This window comes from Pelodiscus sinensis, chromosome 3 (assembly GCF_052426305.1).
Source record: "Pelodiscus sinensis isolate ZL-2025 chromosome 3, ASM5242630v1, whole genome shotgun sequence".
NCBI lineage: Eukaryota > Metazoa > Chordata > Testudines > Trionychidae > Pelodiscus > Pelodiscus sinensis.
The window spans coordinates 187,473,153-187,489,642 of record NC_143054.1 but is presented as its reverse complement, the minus strand read 5'-3'; the positions used below and the strand labels follow the sequence as shown (position 1 = coordinate 187,489,642).

The 16,490-nt window shown below is 39.8% G+C and overlaps 1 protein-coding gene across 3 annotated transcripts in view; it reads right to left on the bottom strand.

Annotated features, from left to right (window-relative positions):
• WDPCP (WD repeat containing planar cell polarity effector) overlaps positions 1-16,490 on the bottom strand; it is a 248,485-nt gene that overhangs the window by 71,022 nt on the left and 160,973 nt on the right. For all 3 annotated transcript variants that reach the window (XM_075925595.2, XM_014569024.4, XM_075925596.2), the window contains one exon: positions 7,506-7,569. In XM_075925595.2, coding sequence (XP_075781710.2) covers positions 7,506-7,569 — 64 coding nt within the window. The remainder of the gene's footprint in view (positions 1-7,505; positions 7,570-16,490) is intronic.

The following is a 16,490-nucleotide window of genomic DNA, read 5'->3' as shown; positions in this document are numbered from 1 at the left end:
TATTCATGCTCTTGGGTTTTTTTTCTCCTTGGTCCTGTGTAAAGCACTCAGACAGTTCAGTAATGGGGGCTGTATAAGCATCTCAGATAGCCAGAACAGCAACAGCGACTTTTTTGTGTGGCAGCATGCTTTAACATTGGATACAAAAAATAAATAGGACAGTTTTAAAAAAAGCTATTTTAAGTGTTTTTTAAAAACGATTTCATATAACCTGTCATTACTAATTAAACCACCAATTTCTACCCATATGAGGAAATCACAGGATTGTCTTTCTTCGTGTCATTTTGACACCGACAATATGTGTTGGGTCTGTGTGTACTGAGGGAAGATCTAGAAGCAAGCTGAGAGCTCTTTTTTGTTTAGAGTATCACCTGGTTCAATTATCATGGAGACTCACGATCTGCTACCATCTACTTTTTAAAGTTTGCACAATTTTTTGCCTTTTTATGGTTTCTGATTTACGCCCACAACAGCACAAGCTTTCAGCTCATAATCAAATTAACCTACCAAACAGGATTTTACTAGGAAGTTACAAAAACCTAAATTAACCAAAACCAAGAAGTGAAATGAGAAAAAAAGAGAAACCAAAACAGATTCCCTTACCATGTACACCAACGAATTAAAACAAAAAATAGGTAATAAAATTCTTAACGTTATTATAACAGATTTTCTTCCCACATACTCAGCCATGAGATTATAATTTCAAATATCACACTACCTATCAGAACAATCATGAAAGTAGATTTTTCTTTCTGGCTATCACGAGTAGGTTGAAATGGCTGGCTTTTCCCATTGAACAATTTGATTAGTTCCTGGAGCTGCTTTTTATGTTCATCTTTCCAACTTATGCAGAGCTAGCCCTCCGTGAGCAGAAGTCATCTGAGACACTATTGCGCATTTGTCTATAGGATATTTCTGGGCAAAATTCCAACATTTCTTCAAAAATTACTTACACTTTCCTCATCAGTGTCTCACCCCAAGATCTGACACTTTTATTAACGTGCCGGTTCCTCGGGTTTCTGCTACCTTTGGTAAGCGGATGGCCTTTTGAATTTTCAGCAGCTGAAAGCTGGAATACACTACAAAAGGATTTGAAGCTAACAACCCTTCTATCGCTTGATCTTTTCTGTCATAGATTGGATCAGTCATCGTCCAATAAATGTGACTGTTATTCATGAAATATTAGGTCCTCTTCTATTTTGCTTTTATTGAACTTTGTGGGAGTTAATATAATTGATGGATTTATATGTGACGTGGAGCTAGGAGCTTTGCAGAGGAATACAGCAGCATCTTTATGTGTACTATTGTGGTATCATATTAGTTACAGTGATCATTGAGGAAGAAACTTTCAGTGTGAATCCCTGTCTTCAGATATTTTTAATTTTATGCAAATAGATTTTGGACTGAGTTTTCTCATCCTAGCTCACAGTCCCGAGATAGTTTGTGATAAGGGCTTAAGACAAGGGTGTACATACTACATGCATTAAGATGTAAATTTAAAAGTATATACTTAGTTTGCAAATGCTTTAGGGCAGGGACCTTCTCTTTGTTATATATATTGTGTACTGTGCCTAGCATAATGGGTCTGAAGCCTCTACGTGTTATCACCATGCAAATAGATCACTATTTCTGTGATATACGTGGCTTTGAATTTCCCAACAATCGCACGTTAAAATTTCAGCCATAAGACCGTTAGCTCAATGCAAGTATTGTTTGTTCATTTTTTATAAATGAGCATTTTCACTTCACTGAGTGGTAAATAAGCAATGAAGTACTTATGGGGGAGATGTATTTTGATGGGGGATTTGAGAAAGAAAGGGTGGCTCCTGCTTTCTGCCTAGGGTTCAGGAAAGCATGTTAGGCACTAGGAACTGCAGGAAAGGCCAGGACACATTATAAAGAGATTGATTCAGATCACATCGGTGTAAACCAGGGATAATTGCATAGAGATATAAAGAGTTACATTCATGCAAAACAGGTGTGGGATCAGACTCAGGCCCCAAAAACAGTTATGGGGGAGAGTATTGATGGAGTAAAGGCAGGGAGAGAAAGAAAAAGAAAAGGTGAGAGAAGAGTTTAAACTTGATGTAGAAGGGGAGAAGGAGCCAGTGGCTTGATCTGAAAGGGAAAGAGTTACCAGAGTCACAAATGCACAAACACATAAAAAGCACATTACAAATATATGAACATAGGTCCAACTCTACTTTCACAGACATGGGTAAAATTACCACTCACTTCTTGTATTAGCCAGGGTAGAAATTTGCCCTGAAGGTCTAATTTAGACCAACAAAAGGAGGAAAATGCACAGTTAAACCCTCCATTGTGATACTGTCTACTGCTATTGAATTGTTTTTAAAGCATCTCCAGGGCAAGTATGGGAAGAGAACACCATCACTACAGCTTTCAATCATTGTTAAAAGGTTCAGGATAGGCTGTCTGTATTCTCCCAGTCTCTAAATGGCTAGAGGTCTACATGCCTTCAGCATTTATGTGGACAGACCATTCTTCTCCCGCCCCAAAAGGGTTAGATTTGATGTTAAGTGGGCAGAATTAACACCAAAAAAGGACCTAACTTGTATGAATGAACTGGAACAGACATGAAAAAGAGAAAAAATTAATACTGATCTTAGCTGAAATAACTTTTGATTTTAAGCCACCTCAGAAGTCCTGACAACAGGAAGTTGCTGTGTGATTATATGAAATTTTACACATTTGGAGGCTACATTAGAGATACAAACAGAAAACTCAGCACTCGTCGATACTCGTTGTGCAGATTTGTGTCATTCTCTGGAAAATGTCACATGATGCAATCTAGATAGGTTACTGCAAAACAATGGTTTTCAAACTACAGGTGGCGAGCCAGTACTGGGTGGTGGAATGTCAGGCACTGGATCTCGCTGCAGGGGGATCAGGTGAGCAGTGGGGGGTATGAAGGCAGCTACCTGCCTGTCCTGGCACCTCAGACTGAGCTGCACCCCAGAAGTGGCCAGCAGCAGGCCCAGCTCCTAGGTGAGGAGAGGGGACAGAAGAATGCACAGGCTCTTACCCTGAGAAGTAGCTCCACACTCCCATTGACTAGAACCTGCTGCTGATTGTTTCTAGGACACAGCATGGTCTGCTGTACCAGGACAGACAAGAAGCCTGCCTTAGTGCCCCCGCTGCACCGCTGACTGAGAGTCGCTTGAGGTAAGCCCCTCCTGCCCCAGCCCTGCTCCACCCCCAGAGCTGAAGCTCTCATCCTCAGCCCAACCCCAGAGCTCACAGTTTAGTCAAATTATGCTGGGTCATGGGCATCAACCATTTTCTTCAATTGGGTCATGAGAAAAAAAGTTTGAAAACCACTGCAGTAGAAGACACAGTATAGAAGTATAATCTAGGGACCGCATGGTTAAGCTTCCTTTTCTAGTCTGGTATGAAACTATGAAAATGTGCTATGTTAAAAGCTAACAGGATGATCCGATGGAAATACAAGCATGAATTGATATACAGCATCCCTTAGTACTGAATCATCAGTTAAACATAAAGGACCTTGGAATCAGCTCCAAGAAGACAGTGGGAATTTATTTTGTAGCCTGCATAGTAGCACCATTACAATTACACTGGAGGAGATATGAAATGATTTCATTTGGTAGATAACATCATATTATAAAGAATCACAGTGCCTTTGAAGCAATCACATTTTCAATTTAAAGATCCTAGGGTGCGTCCACACAACACCCTACATGCAAATTGTGTATCTTATTTCAATTCTATTTTGAAATAGCATATTTTGAAATTTGGTGTGCCCATGCAGTGCCAAATTTCGAAATAATGCACTATTTCGAGACACCCCTTAACCTTTGTGGAACGAGAGGTTACAGGGATGCCGAAATAGCGCACTCGTTATTTCAAAAAATATTTCAAAATAATGGGCTGCTTGTTAAGACACGGGGTAGCTATTCTGGGATACCTCCAGTATCCCAAAATACCTGCACAGCGTAGACGTGCCCTTAGTCACTTTCATTTAAAAAATAAGGAAAGGCAGCAATCTCTATTCTGGGCTAAAAAGGATCTGTGACCCCAAGCTGCCTCTTAAAATCTTGTGGCTGTTGTTGCTGCATCTTCTCTGGGCAAAAAATAGCAGAGAAAAGAACAAACCATCAGCTTGACACAGTGGATTTTTAGAAGAGTAACTCCTGTTAGTGTGAATCAGAAATAAGCGAAGGAGATGACTGATGTTGGACAGTAATTGAGGCGCGAGTTCCAGGTCAAAGCTGCAACAGATCTGGTTAAGTTGAACATCACCGAAGTTTCATAAGTGTCCTTTTATGAGCTTTCAGCCCTGAGTGGCAGCCCAGTTGCTAAATCAGCAGCCCTTGTGAGACTTCTGCAAACCTGAATGGTGGGGCCATCAGCTGTTTTGTTGAAATCTCCAGTGTCTTGGGGCTAAATACAAACTAGACTGGGAAAAGGGCCCCTTCCAGTTTTAGATGCAAGCTTGAATGCAAATGACATAAACAAGTTCTAAACCAGGAATTCCAGTAAAGCTTCACTTGCCCCTTAAAATATCAGGGTGGAGACTGGGGTTGGATGAAGGCACAGCCACTACTGGGGTCAGGCCTTTGGAGTCACCTAGTGATGTTAGAATCAAGGGTGATGGTGCAGGGACGGGACTATGGGATGACGCCTTGGGAGAGTGCCTAGCATGCCAGATTGTATAAATTCAACGCTGGTAGGGAATATGAGTTGGTCTGTGAGATGTACCACTGAGAATCCAATCACTGCTAGAATTCCTAGGAATTTAGTGGCTGAAGATCCACATGACAAATTGAAAATATGTCCCAAGTACCAGAATGCTGTAGCTGAATATGACCATAAGACCCACTCGGCTGAGACAAGATCTTGTCTACACAGGACTTTTAAACTATCGGTACAGTTACTGTTTATGCCTGGGTAACTGCATTAGTACAAGCCATGGTTTATACTCATGCTCTCCATCTAGATTAGGGGCTTGCACCATTGCATTTATTTTGGCATAGTGGCTCTGGTGGGTAAAACCACAGGGGAGACAAACCCCAACCTGCCAGGCTAGACAGAGATACTTCTCAGTGAGTTTGGAAATCACAGCTTCAGTTAATTATACTGACAACCAATTTAACCCATGGGCAATGGAGGCTGACATCAGAGGCCAGATGGAGGTGGGAGTCGATATTTTGACAGTTGTGTTAGGTAACAGGGACAGGCTGTGAGGGGCCATGAAAGTGAAGACAAGTAGCTTATATGTGATGCAGTAAAGCAGGGGGAAACAGTGGAGGGAAGCAAAGAGAGGGGAGCACAGACAAAGCCATGGACTGAAAAATTATCTTTTAGCAGCATTTTGAATGGATACAAATAAGGCAGATTGCATTTGTCCAGGCCAGAGAAAAGGATGTTGCCATAATCAAGACAAGAAATTATGAAGGTTTTAGCCATGTGGACGGATAGAAAAGGCTATATTTTAGAGATGCTATGCAAAAAGAACTGGTAAGATTTAGACATAGCTTGGATGCGAAGACCTACAGTAAGGTTCAAGTTGAACATCTGAATGAGAGACAGGAGTAAGCAATCCCCATACTATTACACAATCCAGGGATTCTGTTCTCACTTTGGTCTCGTCTACACTCGGATAAAAGGGAGTTAAAAAAATCTTTATAAATTCCGGGGAGGACCCGCGGGTTCACCTTAGCCAGATGAGACATGATAAAGTACAACTTGTTCTGACTACACTACAGATTTCACAGATGTCCATTAGTCTTTTAAATAAAGCACCCTTTCAGCTAGCCCAGACAAAGCCTTACATGAGTGTATCTCAAGAGGAACTCCACGGAAGTCAATGGACTGGATTCTCCAGTGGCCAAGTTCACTTTGTGCCATTTATGCTGACTAAGTAAACTAAAGTTTCCAAAGATTTATCCCCTGTGTAAGAGGAATCTCCATCAGCACAAACCTGGCAAGTTCTTCCTGGGATGGAACTCCCCCTTCTGGCACCAGGAAGAAGGGGGACATGTTCGGGGATTGGAGTGAAAGACGAGAAGAAGGTACACAGTGGAACAGTTTTTGGTGTGGGACCTTATGCCAGTGTAAATTATAGCTGCCTGCTGCTTATTCACTGCATATCAAGCTAGGTCCATTGCAACCGATTTCTGCTCAGGCACAGCGAGAATAAAGCTCAGTGGAGTTAAACGGGTGAGAATAAGAACAGAATCATTTCCCAAGCTTCTCAATGACTATAGATCTCAACACTGCTACTCTGAAGTCTTGTGCAGAAAAGGTTATATTATGAGAGAGACAGAGAGAGAGAAGGAGAAAGATGAGATGAAAAAAAACCCCACAATTTTTGGAGGGGATACAAGTAAATACAAAAATATATAATGAGTTTCCTAAAAGTATAATATTTTCATCATGTTCTTTTGATGCATATTTAGAAAAGTTTATCACAGTATGCACATCTTTCTAATTAGATGGAACAAGCCACACGATTAGAGCTGTGAAAAAAAGCATCAAAAGAGGCACATAACTCTTTATATAATTAGACAGGATTTTTTATAACCCATAAAAGAAGGACTTAATTGTGTAATTTAACATACAATTTAAATATCAAGATCAAACTAGCAGGGCAAGAGTGATTTAATGGGATAAATAATATTAACATCTAGTGCCAAAGCTTAATTTAAACAACAGAATATCTTCATTATGCAAAAGAGTCAAGTAAATGAGACTTTCAAAGGGCTTTAAAAAAAAAACAAGCCCTTTCCCTATTGTTTCTTTGAAAACAACTAAACCGGCTGCATAGCAGCAACATGCTGAGAGAGGAGCAAAGCGCTGCTGGCTTTGTCCATCTGACCTCACTGTGACATTGTGGTGCAAGATCTTATAAAACAAGAGCCTCCTGCAGACATTGCACAGGGGACTTTTTAAGAGCCGGTTAATTTTACTTTTGTAGCTAATTAAATGGGAGGGCCAGAGAGCGCATGAAATGTAAAACTGCTTGGGCTGACGTTGCAGCTTTGTTGTTTTAAAAGTACCTGGAGGAGCGTTCATAATTTGTCACTTTTCACAGTAACCTAAGAGACAAATGGGGAGCATCCGGGATCCCCAGGATAGAGGCTGCTTTTGCGGACTGGCCTCTGCAGCTGTACTTCTTAAAGGAATGGATTAGAACCATCTAAGCTTATTAGGGTGGAAGATGACATCCACCCCTTGTCTGACACAGGAGGAGGAGGAAAGTTCAGAAATGTATATATTAATTCCTGAAAAACATAAAACAGGCTTTAGGCCCTGGCAAGGCAAATGTCAGCAACTCAAAAGATACTAGATTGCTATTGACCAGTTTCATCATGGAAAGGGGCAAGCCAGGTAGAATAAAGCCTTCTCCTGTATGTGTCTAATACTGCAAATGACACTGATCCTCTTTAATGTGCACAAAAGCTGACAACTAACTCCTCTCCAGAACAGCAATCACCAAGCCATCTACAGGAATGACTCACCATAAACAGGTCCCGAGCACCTATGTCAACAGCGAGCAGAAATGCCTTTTCAAATCTCTGATACCTGCAAGAAAAGGTGAAATGTATCATTTGCTGAGGAGGTGAGCACCAGATTACCAGAGACAGATGAACTGACAGCTGGTGAAACTCTAAGGCAATGTCTACACTACCAGGTTATTTCAAAATAAGTTATTTTGAAATAATAACTCCCGAAATAACAATTTCAAAATAAGCTTATTCTTCTTCACAAACAGAAGTTATTATTTTGAAATAACAAGCCCCTTATTTTGAAATAACAAGGCCAGTGTAGACATGCCCTAAGAGGCGTGTGGCCTCTGCTCCAGTTCTTGTTTAAAACATACAGTACATTTATTATGAACCCCAAAAGGGAGGCCACCCCACATGACTGGTAAAACCATTTGTGAGATAGCCTGGAGATCACAAAACTGAGAAATATGATAGCAACAGTAACAAGCACTTTTTATCTTCTAAACATTTTAGCAAACAATCAACGTGTCTGGATTTAGTGGATTTCAATGGGAATTGAGGGTACTTAGCATCATAGGGTGCATCTACATTGCACCTGTAGGTCGAAATAAGATGTACTATTTGAGTGACACAAATTGCATATCTTATTTTGATCTAATTTTGAAGTAAAGCACCATTCCAAAACGTCCCTTAACCCTTGCGGAACAAGGATTACAGGGACGCCAGAATAGTGCACCCATTATCTTGAAATCTATTTTGAAATAACGAGTGCATTTAAAGATGCAGAATAGCTATTTTGGGATACTTCTGGTATCCTGAAATAGCACCACTGTCTAGATATAGCCTTACAGAATTAGGACACAACAAATTAACCCTTATAAGAGCCCTAGGAGCCAAGTAGGTAAATACTATTGGCCCCAACCATCCCCTTCCATAATAAAGCCTGTGAGCAAACGAGGTGGGGGAAGATCCCCCTCTCCCGCCCCTAAAAGACTAATGTTCCCACCTCAGACTTGCCCGGATTCCAGAGGCCCACATGGAAGTGTGTGTCATTGCACTGGCTCTGAATACTAGCAGCCTCCCTCCAGCCAAGCTCCCTGACAGTGCAGTTCCACTGAAGTTCTGCTACCTCTCTGTGACAGACTACCTAGAGCAGAGTTTCTTAAACTTTTTAAGACCAAGGAACACCAAACAATAATTTTTTTATGAGGAACACCACAAATTTTTGGTTGAGCAAAAGGGCCAAAAAGGGGAGAAAAAGGGTTGGGGGGGGGGAATTATTGAGGGGAAAAAAAGGGTTGGGGTAAAGTAATTGGGCAAAAATAAATAAATAAATAATAAGGTTGCCTGCCCCTTTAAAGACAACCATTTTGAATTCTGTTGCGCTCCGCGGCACACCTCTGACTGCCTCGTGGCACTCCGGTGTGCTGCGGAACACAGTTTAAGAAACACTGCCCTAGAGGCAGTGTTATCTTCTCTGGGTAAATGCCACAGGGCTGGAAAGGGAAGCGAGGCAACATACCACCCCTTGGCCAAAGACTCGTCTCCCTTCCCAATATGGCCCCCTTTCTAGCACACATCTCCAGACAGGCTGAGAGTTCTTTGCAGGGCCTGGTGAAGAGAACAGAGCCATAGACGTGACTGGGCCTCTATTCCAGTTGGAGGAAAGGGGAAATCCATAAGCTGAATGTCCCCTCTGAGTGTGGATCCAGAAGGCAGAGTCTTAGAACTGCCTGCTTACAGAAGGAATCTGTGAGTCTGTGTCAGCACTGGGAGCATTCAGGATCCTCAGGATAGGGGTCCCCACCTTATTTAGGGTACACCAAGCTTTTGGTTCCCACTCCTATACTTAGATCACTACAGCAGGTTCTCTCAAACTGTTTCAGAACATGAACAGTTGAATAGAGAGATTACTTCTGGACAATAGTCCCATAGTGCAATCCCATGGACCACTTCCTTTCTCATTCTCATGCACCATATCCTGTGACAACTGCAGTAAATACTTACACAAGAAAGCAATATCAAGATCCAGATCTAGATCTCAAGAGATGTACAGAGTATCTGTATCCGCATCCATATCCGCAAAAATGAGCCATGGGTACCCGTGGATATAAAGCAGATAATTGCAAATTTGCAGGGTTCTAGATATTAAATTTGTATCTGCATCCACATCCATATCTGCAAAAATGAACTGCAGATATCTGCATCTGCATATACACATGGATATAAAGTGGATATCTGTGGCTGTGCAGGACTCTATTTATGTATGTTTTTAATACATCAGGTGGACATCCATAGAAGCAGCTGAAACCAAAGAGAGATGGTTCTTAATAGCAGCGACTGTCAAACTGTGGGTCATGGCCTTCCAGTGACTTACCCAGACAAGCCGGGTTGTAAAGTTTGAAAACCTTTGCTCCATAGGATACCATCAAAGGCTTTGTGTACCCAACTAGCACCAGAAACCAAACTTGGGACAAATGCTGCACTAAACAATATTCCTATTATGAGATCATATATAACGTGAAGGAATCTATAAAGATTTTCAATAGAGAAGATCACAACTACTCCATACTAGCTAGGGAGAGCACTATGGAAAAGAAAGTCTTGATGTGGAAAAAAGTTTACTAATCTATTATGCCATATGCATATATTCACCATATAACAGTTAGGTTGAAAAATGTGAGATTTTAATTTATTAATACAGTGTATACATTTTATGGTAATGTATTTTTGCTTGCAATCACAAAAATCTGTATGACATGAAATAGCGTAATTTAGAAAGATTATTTTTTTGATTTGCAGAATCACAAAAAGTAAAAAACAACAACCAAACAATGGTTCATCTCAGTTATCTACACTGGTGCCCATAGTTAAGGCTGCACAAGTGTTTCTATTGTAAGAGGTAATATTTAGTTGCTTATCTTTATTCCTTTACTTTGCTGGCTAAAATTGGAGAGGTTTATTCTCAGTCAGGGAATAGATTTTCTTTGAAAGTCTGAGCCAAAGCTGTTCTGCTGTTTTTGAAAATGAAGACAAGGGAAAATAAGAGTGCCCCCTCCCATTATGAAAAAGATTTGTGACTTCTTCACTTTTTTAAAACAACAGCTGTACAGGGTCACTTGTATATGACAGAAACTTGACATTTGGCAGAGGGAGATCATGGATGATGTGCCAGTGAAAACTGATTGTGATGTTAGTTAAGACTGTTCAAAAAATGTGTTTTGTAAGTGCTCAGTGTCTTTCATAAGACCAAGTGGTCTGCCAATATTCTATTAGGTTTATGTGATCATGGTTAGATCAGGAAAGTTGGTGGGCAGTATTGTGTCTTTATCTCAGATTAGTGAAGGTGCCCAGGGAAGAACGCAGCCCTCTTTTCTTTTGATGGATGAAAGTGTCTCGCTAGATGGACAAGTGGTCTGATCCGATATTGTAAGTCTTATGTTCTACCCAGCTCTGAAAAGCCTTCTTGCTCTTTTCCAGAGCATGTCAGTAGAATGACACAGCAGAATCTAGCACAGAGCTAGCCAGCAAGTGCTTTTCCACAACAGATAACGAGTTAGTAACAAGAAAGCAAAATAAATTAGCATAAGCAGAAAAGGAAACAAACTTTCCAGCTTCCTATATCCTAGTTGTGGTCTCCCAGCTTCCTAAAGACAATTTCCCACTGTGTCATCTGATCACAAATTTACTGTACATCCCCTGAGCACGCCAATAGGAGGAGGGAAAAGTGGTGCTGACGTTAACTTCTTTATTCCTGGGGTGTGGGCAGGGCCCCACATGCATCACACATCTGTATCTCTAAAGGTTTTTTTAATACTTTCTATGAAGGATACCACATGAAAATACATTGCATTCTATATTTCTTTTTAAGCAAATGCTTTAGTTTAGAGAAATATACATAGATGTTACAGTGGTGCATATACATTAGTGTCATAAATGTCTTTTTTCAGGAGGCACCCCCAAATGAAATGACAGTTCTCATTCCCAGGTTTCTCAAATACACTATATAAACACCTCCTCAATGCTAAGATGGAAAATAAGAGACTGAATCGTGAAACATGCGTTATAACATACCAACCAGAATACATGTACACAGTGCCTTTTACATGGCAATAGCTAAAAGAATTTGAATGAGATCTGCAGTAGCCAAGACCATCTTTGCTACCAAAAATGAAAAGTAATATTTTCCTTTGATTATTTTGCAGAACGGAATCATGGCCTTAAAACTGTCAGTTCTCTTCTGTCTCACAATAATTTCAATTTTTTCCTTTAATCAACAGACATACTTCCGTCTCATTATGGCCCCTACTCAGAAAACCGTAAAGCTAGCTTGTTATTTCCAGAGCTATACTCGGAAAAAAAATCTATCTACCAAAGAAATGCTCTTCACAAACCAAGAGAGCTGGAAATAACAATCACAGAGACTTCATAAATTATTATAAGTAGTATTGCTCTTAAATGAGGTAGTGTTTTCAAATGAAAGTGACAAGTTTGGATTACTTATGCAACCAATATTAAATCAGTCAAGAACATGTGCCTTTTAGATTTTTATAAAGTAGCTTTATTTAAAAAGCATTTTTTTTAAGTCTCTTCGGTGTGTAATATTGCATTTTCATTCTGTAGGGCCAATAAGAATGTGCCCTGGCTGATGTATTAGTGTAAAGATACATTCAGACAGATCATGCATGTTTTACAGTAGGGTTTTGTTGTGGGGAGAGTTCTTATTTCTCCTAGCACACACCATTTACAGCTAGCTGCCTCCTAAACAATAAAAAAAAATCCAATATTTGTTCTTGCATAAACATTAGAGGGCACAAAATTTTCAGCCTTCAATATGGTAGTGATATTCTACAAAATACAAAGTTGAATACTTAATTTACTACTTGCTTCAAAGTAATTAGAATAATTTGAAAAAGAGAAGAAAATCTGCCTGTAAACCATGAAGTTCTGCTATTTGTTAAGTCAATGTGTGAGCCGACAGAAATATGACCTTTGCGAATAGAACTTACATACTATTATCAACCATATAGGACAAATGGTAAAACATTAGTTTATGAGCTATTTAAAGTAAAGTATAAAACCCAGTATAATATACTACTAGCCCTGGTATACAGTAGGGCTTTATTTCGAAATAACCCCCCTTAGGTCAAATTAATAGTGGAGCATCCACACTATGCCAATATTCCATGTCCAAATCATAGTAATTTATTTATGTGGTGAGTTTTTTTGCAGATGCAATAATAAAAATAATGTACAGTTGTCTCCATTCTTTATTGGACCTAAACAGAGTAGGAGCACATGCTATACCTGTTCTTCTCTTTTGTTGTTGTAATTTCTTTTGCCCTTTTTAAAGACTTGCTGGCAGTGTTCCCTCTATTTTTTCTGTCGAGGGGTGGAATCAATTTTGTTGGATGCATAGAAGAATGTGTGGATGTGCACCACCAGTGGAAACATATGCTGCCAGCTGTGGGCGCTCTGCTAATGAGCTGAGAGGCATTTGAATCTCTCCTGGGTGATTGCCCAAGTGACCAGCTTACAGAGAACACTGCTTGCTAGCTAGTAAATCTGCCATTGAGAAAAGTTTCAGAGGTGTGTTTGTGATACTTATACGTTAGTATCACTTTTCACAGACTCCCAGCAAGTCTGTTGTGAAAAATGATGTTAACAAACACACTAATATAATTTTTCACAGTAGACTTGCTCAACCCTGGAAAGTCTAGGGACAAATTAAGCCATAGGTAGAAAGACAACGGGGGAGAGGGGACAGGGTGATGGAGGGGAATGGATAGGGAGTCAGGGGAGGCCAGGTGTAAAAGATATGTGGAGGCAGCTGCCGCTTCATGGCCAAGAATCTATCCTGCATCTATTACATTTCTTGCATCCCCTAATTTGTGTAATATACCTTACCTGTAAGTACAGTGGACCAAATTCATGTCCTTGGATATGGGCAAGGAAGGCAGGTTCTTACTGATTTTAACTGGGATCTTGGCAGAGGTATTGGAGGGCAGATTTTGGCCATATAGGTACTGCTATACCCAAACATAACACAGAGGGTTAAAAATAGTGATTTATCCTTCACGCTGAATTTCATGGCTTTGAAAGTGGTCAAACTGTGTGCATGGGAGGGGAAGGGTTAATATATTTAATATATACAGTATTTTAGTGAATCAAGTGTGAGCTCTTGTACTGCCAGTTATAAAAACCAACAGGAAAAATCAGAGCAGAAACAGAGAAACAGAGAGTGGGAAATTTACTGTAGGCAAGATGGAAGCATTCCTTTAGGGGCCAGTTACCACCAACAAGCCTTCTTAGACATGCCCATTGACCATGTAAGCATATTCCTTGTGCTGGGCCGATAAAGGAGGTATGCTGTATTATTTTTTTTCTTGTCTTCAATAAGAGTACACAACATTTAGAAAATAATCTGTCGCAGAAGTGCTGTGGCATAAATATTATTTATATACACTTTTAAACTGAAAAAATGTTGAGCTCTCCTCATCTAGCAGTCCAATCAAGGGTGATATGCATTATAAAAAAGAATATTTAAATACACGTGGAGGAAAGCCACCAGACAAAAATGAATATTGAAAAAAAATTTACATGGAATCAAATTCCACTGAAATTAAGTTTTAATTGTTCAATACTGTGTGACGCAGATGCAAATTTTTAAATATTTGGAATATCAATCAAGTGTTTACTTACATCAAGCAATTGTATTTAAGCATATAAACAGACGATGAAAATATGTTCAATCATCTACAACGCCCAACATTTATGGCAGGGGTTTACAGGATCTCTTTTAATCCAGTTATTTCATTTAATATTTCAATTTAATAGCTGAATCTTTCATTCAATTTCTAGGCATTTTGCCCATTTCATAAACACAATAATACTCATTATTATTCATAAAAGACGACATTTCCCATAAGTTCTCATATCAGCTCTTTTTTGTAATAGAAGCCATTTGCATGATTGTTCAAAATAAGCACGGCTTATTGACAAGATTTTTTTTCTTTTAAAATTAGACAAAATTACAATTGAAGTGACCTGTTTTAAAAGAATGCTAACCTCACTCATGTGGGAGATCATCTACAAAATGGTAAACGAGAACTGGGCCAAGGATTTTAAAAAGAGGGTGTTGAGCCTCCTAAATAAGTGGCCTGATTTTAAATGGGTTCTGCTGGGTGCTCAATAGTTTGACTATTAGCCCACTTATTTAGGCATCTATCCATGTTTTGGCACCCACTTTTGAACATCTTGGCTCAGGGTTTTCACAGTTATGTTTTAATTAAAACATGCACATGTACAGGAAGAAAGTCAGATGTAGAGGAAATAATTTTTACTTCAATGAGCCTTTGACAAGACAAGGCTTGAAATAGCTGTAGACTTCCAGAGGAAGTTTCTGAGTGAAATTTCTATAAATTCAGAGGTAATTAGAATATGCAATTATTTACGTTTTAATGTCCAGAATACACAATCAGTAACGGTATGTCTATACTTCAACCTATTTTGAAATAGGGATGTAAATGAAGACATTTGAAATTGCAAATGAAGCTGGGATTTAAATATCCCGTGCTTCATTTGCATAATTGCGTTCTGGCGCTATTTCAAAAGAGCGCTATTTCTCAATAACAGATGCTGTTATGACGCGGTTATTTCGAGAGAAAACCCGTCTCTCAAAATAACCCTTATTCCTTATACAATGAGGCTTACCAGTTATTTCGAGAGAAGGGCTGTCTCTTGAAATAATGCATCTACACAGTACATTTTATTTCGAAATAGCGCTATTTCAAAATAGTGCCATAAAGCAATTATGCAAATGAAGCATGGGATATTTAAATCCCAGCTTCATTTGCAATTTCGAATGTCTTCATTTGCATCCCTATTTCAAAATAGGGTGCAAGTGTAAACATACGCTTACAGAATTCCTACACTAGTCTGTTGTAAAAGACTCACTTACTAGTTATTTACAGTGTTGCCAATTCTCATAAAAGAATATTCAGAATTTTACTATGGACCTTGTGATATTTGATGTTTTACTTAAAATGGCAATGCCTGGAGACATGATTACAGGAGAATCTCAGCATTTATTTATTTAAAATATTTTTACCCCGCCTCTCTAGTTAAAATATTCAAGATGGATTACAAATGTTTTAATCAAACTGTCTCTCTCATTTATACAGGACCCCAAAGGGGCGGGGGACATAAAACCTGCTAAAACATCTCAAGAGGAGGGACACACACACACCCCACTAAACACCAAGACAAACATGGGTAAAAAAGATGACTTTGGCCTGGCTCTGAAACAGTGCAACGTTGATGTCAGGTGAATGTCCCAGAGGAGAGAATTCGATAGCCTAGGGGCAACGGCTGAGAAGGCCCTGCTCCACGTAGATGTCAACCTCACCTCCATAAGTGGAGGAACACGGAGCAGAGCCTCCACAGCCAATCTCAATCCCAAGGTGGGTTCATATGGGAGGAGACGGTCCTTCAAATACTCTAGTCCCAACCCATTTAGGGCCAAGTCATAACCAAGACCTTGAATTGTGCCTGAAAACATATTGGAAGCCAGTGCAGCTGCTGGAGCACCGGCATAATGTGCTCCGTATAACGAGTATTAGTTAAAACTCAAGCAGCTGCATTCTGGACCAGTTGAAGCTTCCAAAGACTCTTCAAAGGCTGCCCCACGTAGAGCTCATTGCAATAATCCAATCGGGATGTGACAAGAGCATGAGTCACTGTAGCCAAGTCATTCTTATTCAAGAAGGGTCACAGCGGGTGGATCAGCAGACGCTGCCCAAAAGCACTCCTGGCCACTGAGGAAATCTGATTTTCAAATGTTAAAAAAGGGGTCCAGGAGAACTCCCAAGCTGTGTACCTGTTCTTTCAAGGGGAGTTTTATTTGAAACCCAACAAAAGAGCAAAATCTTCACGCCCTTCCCTTCCACTGATTTCATACCAAGTTACTTTTCTCTGGTTTGTTGTGTAAAAAATGGA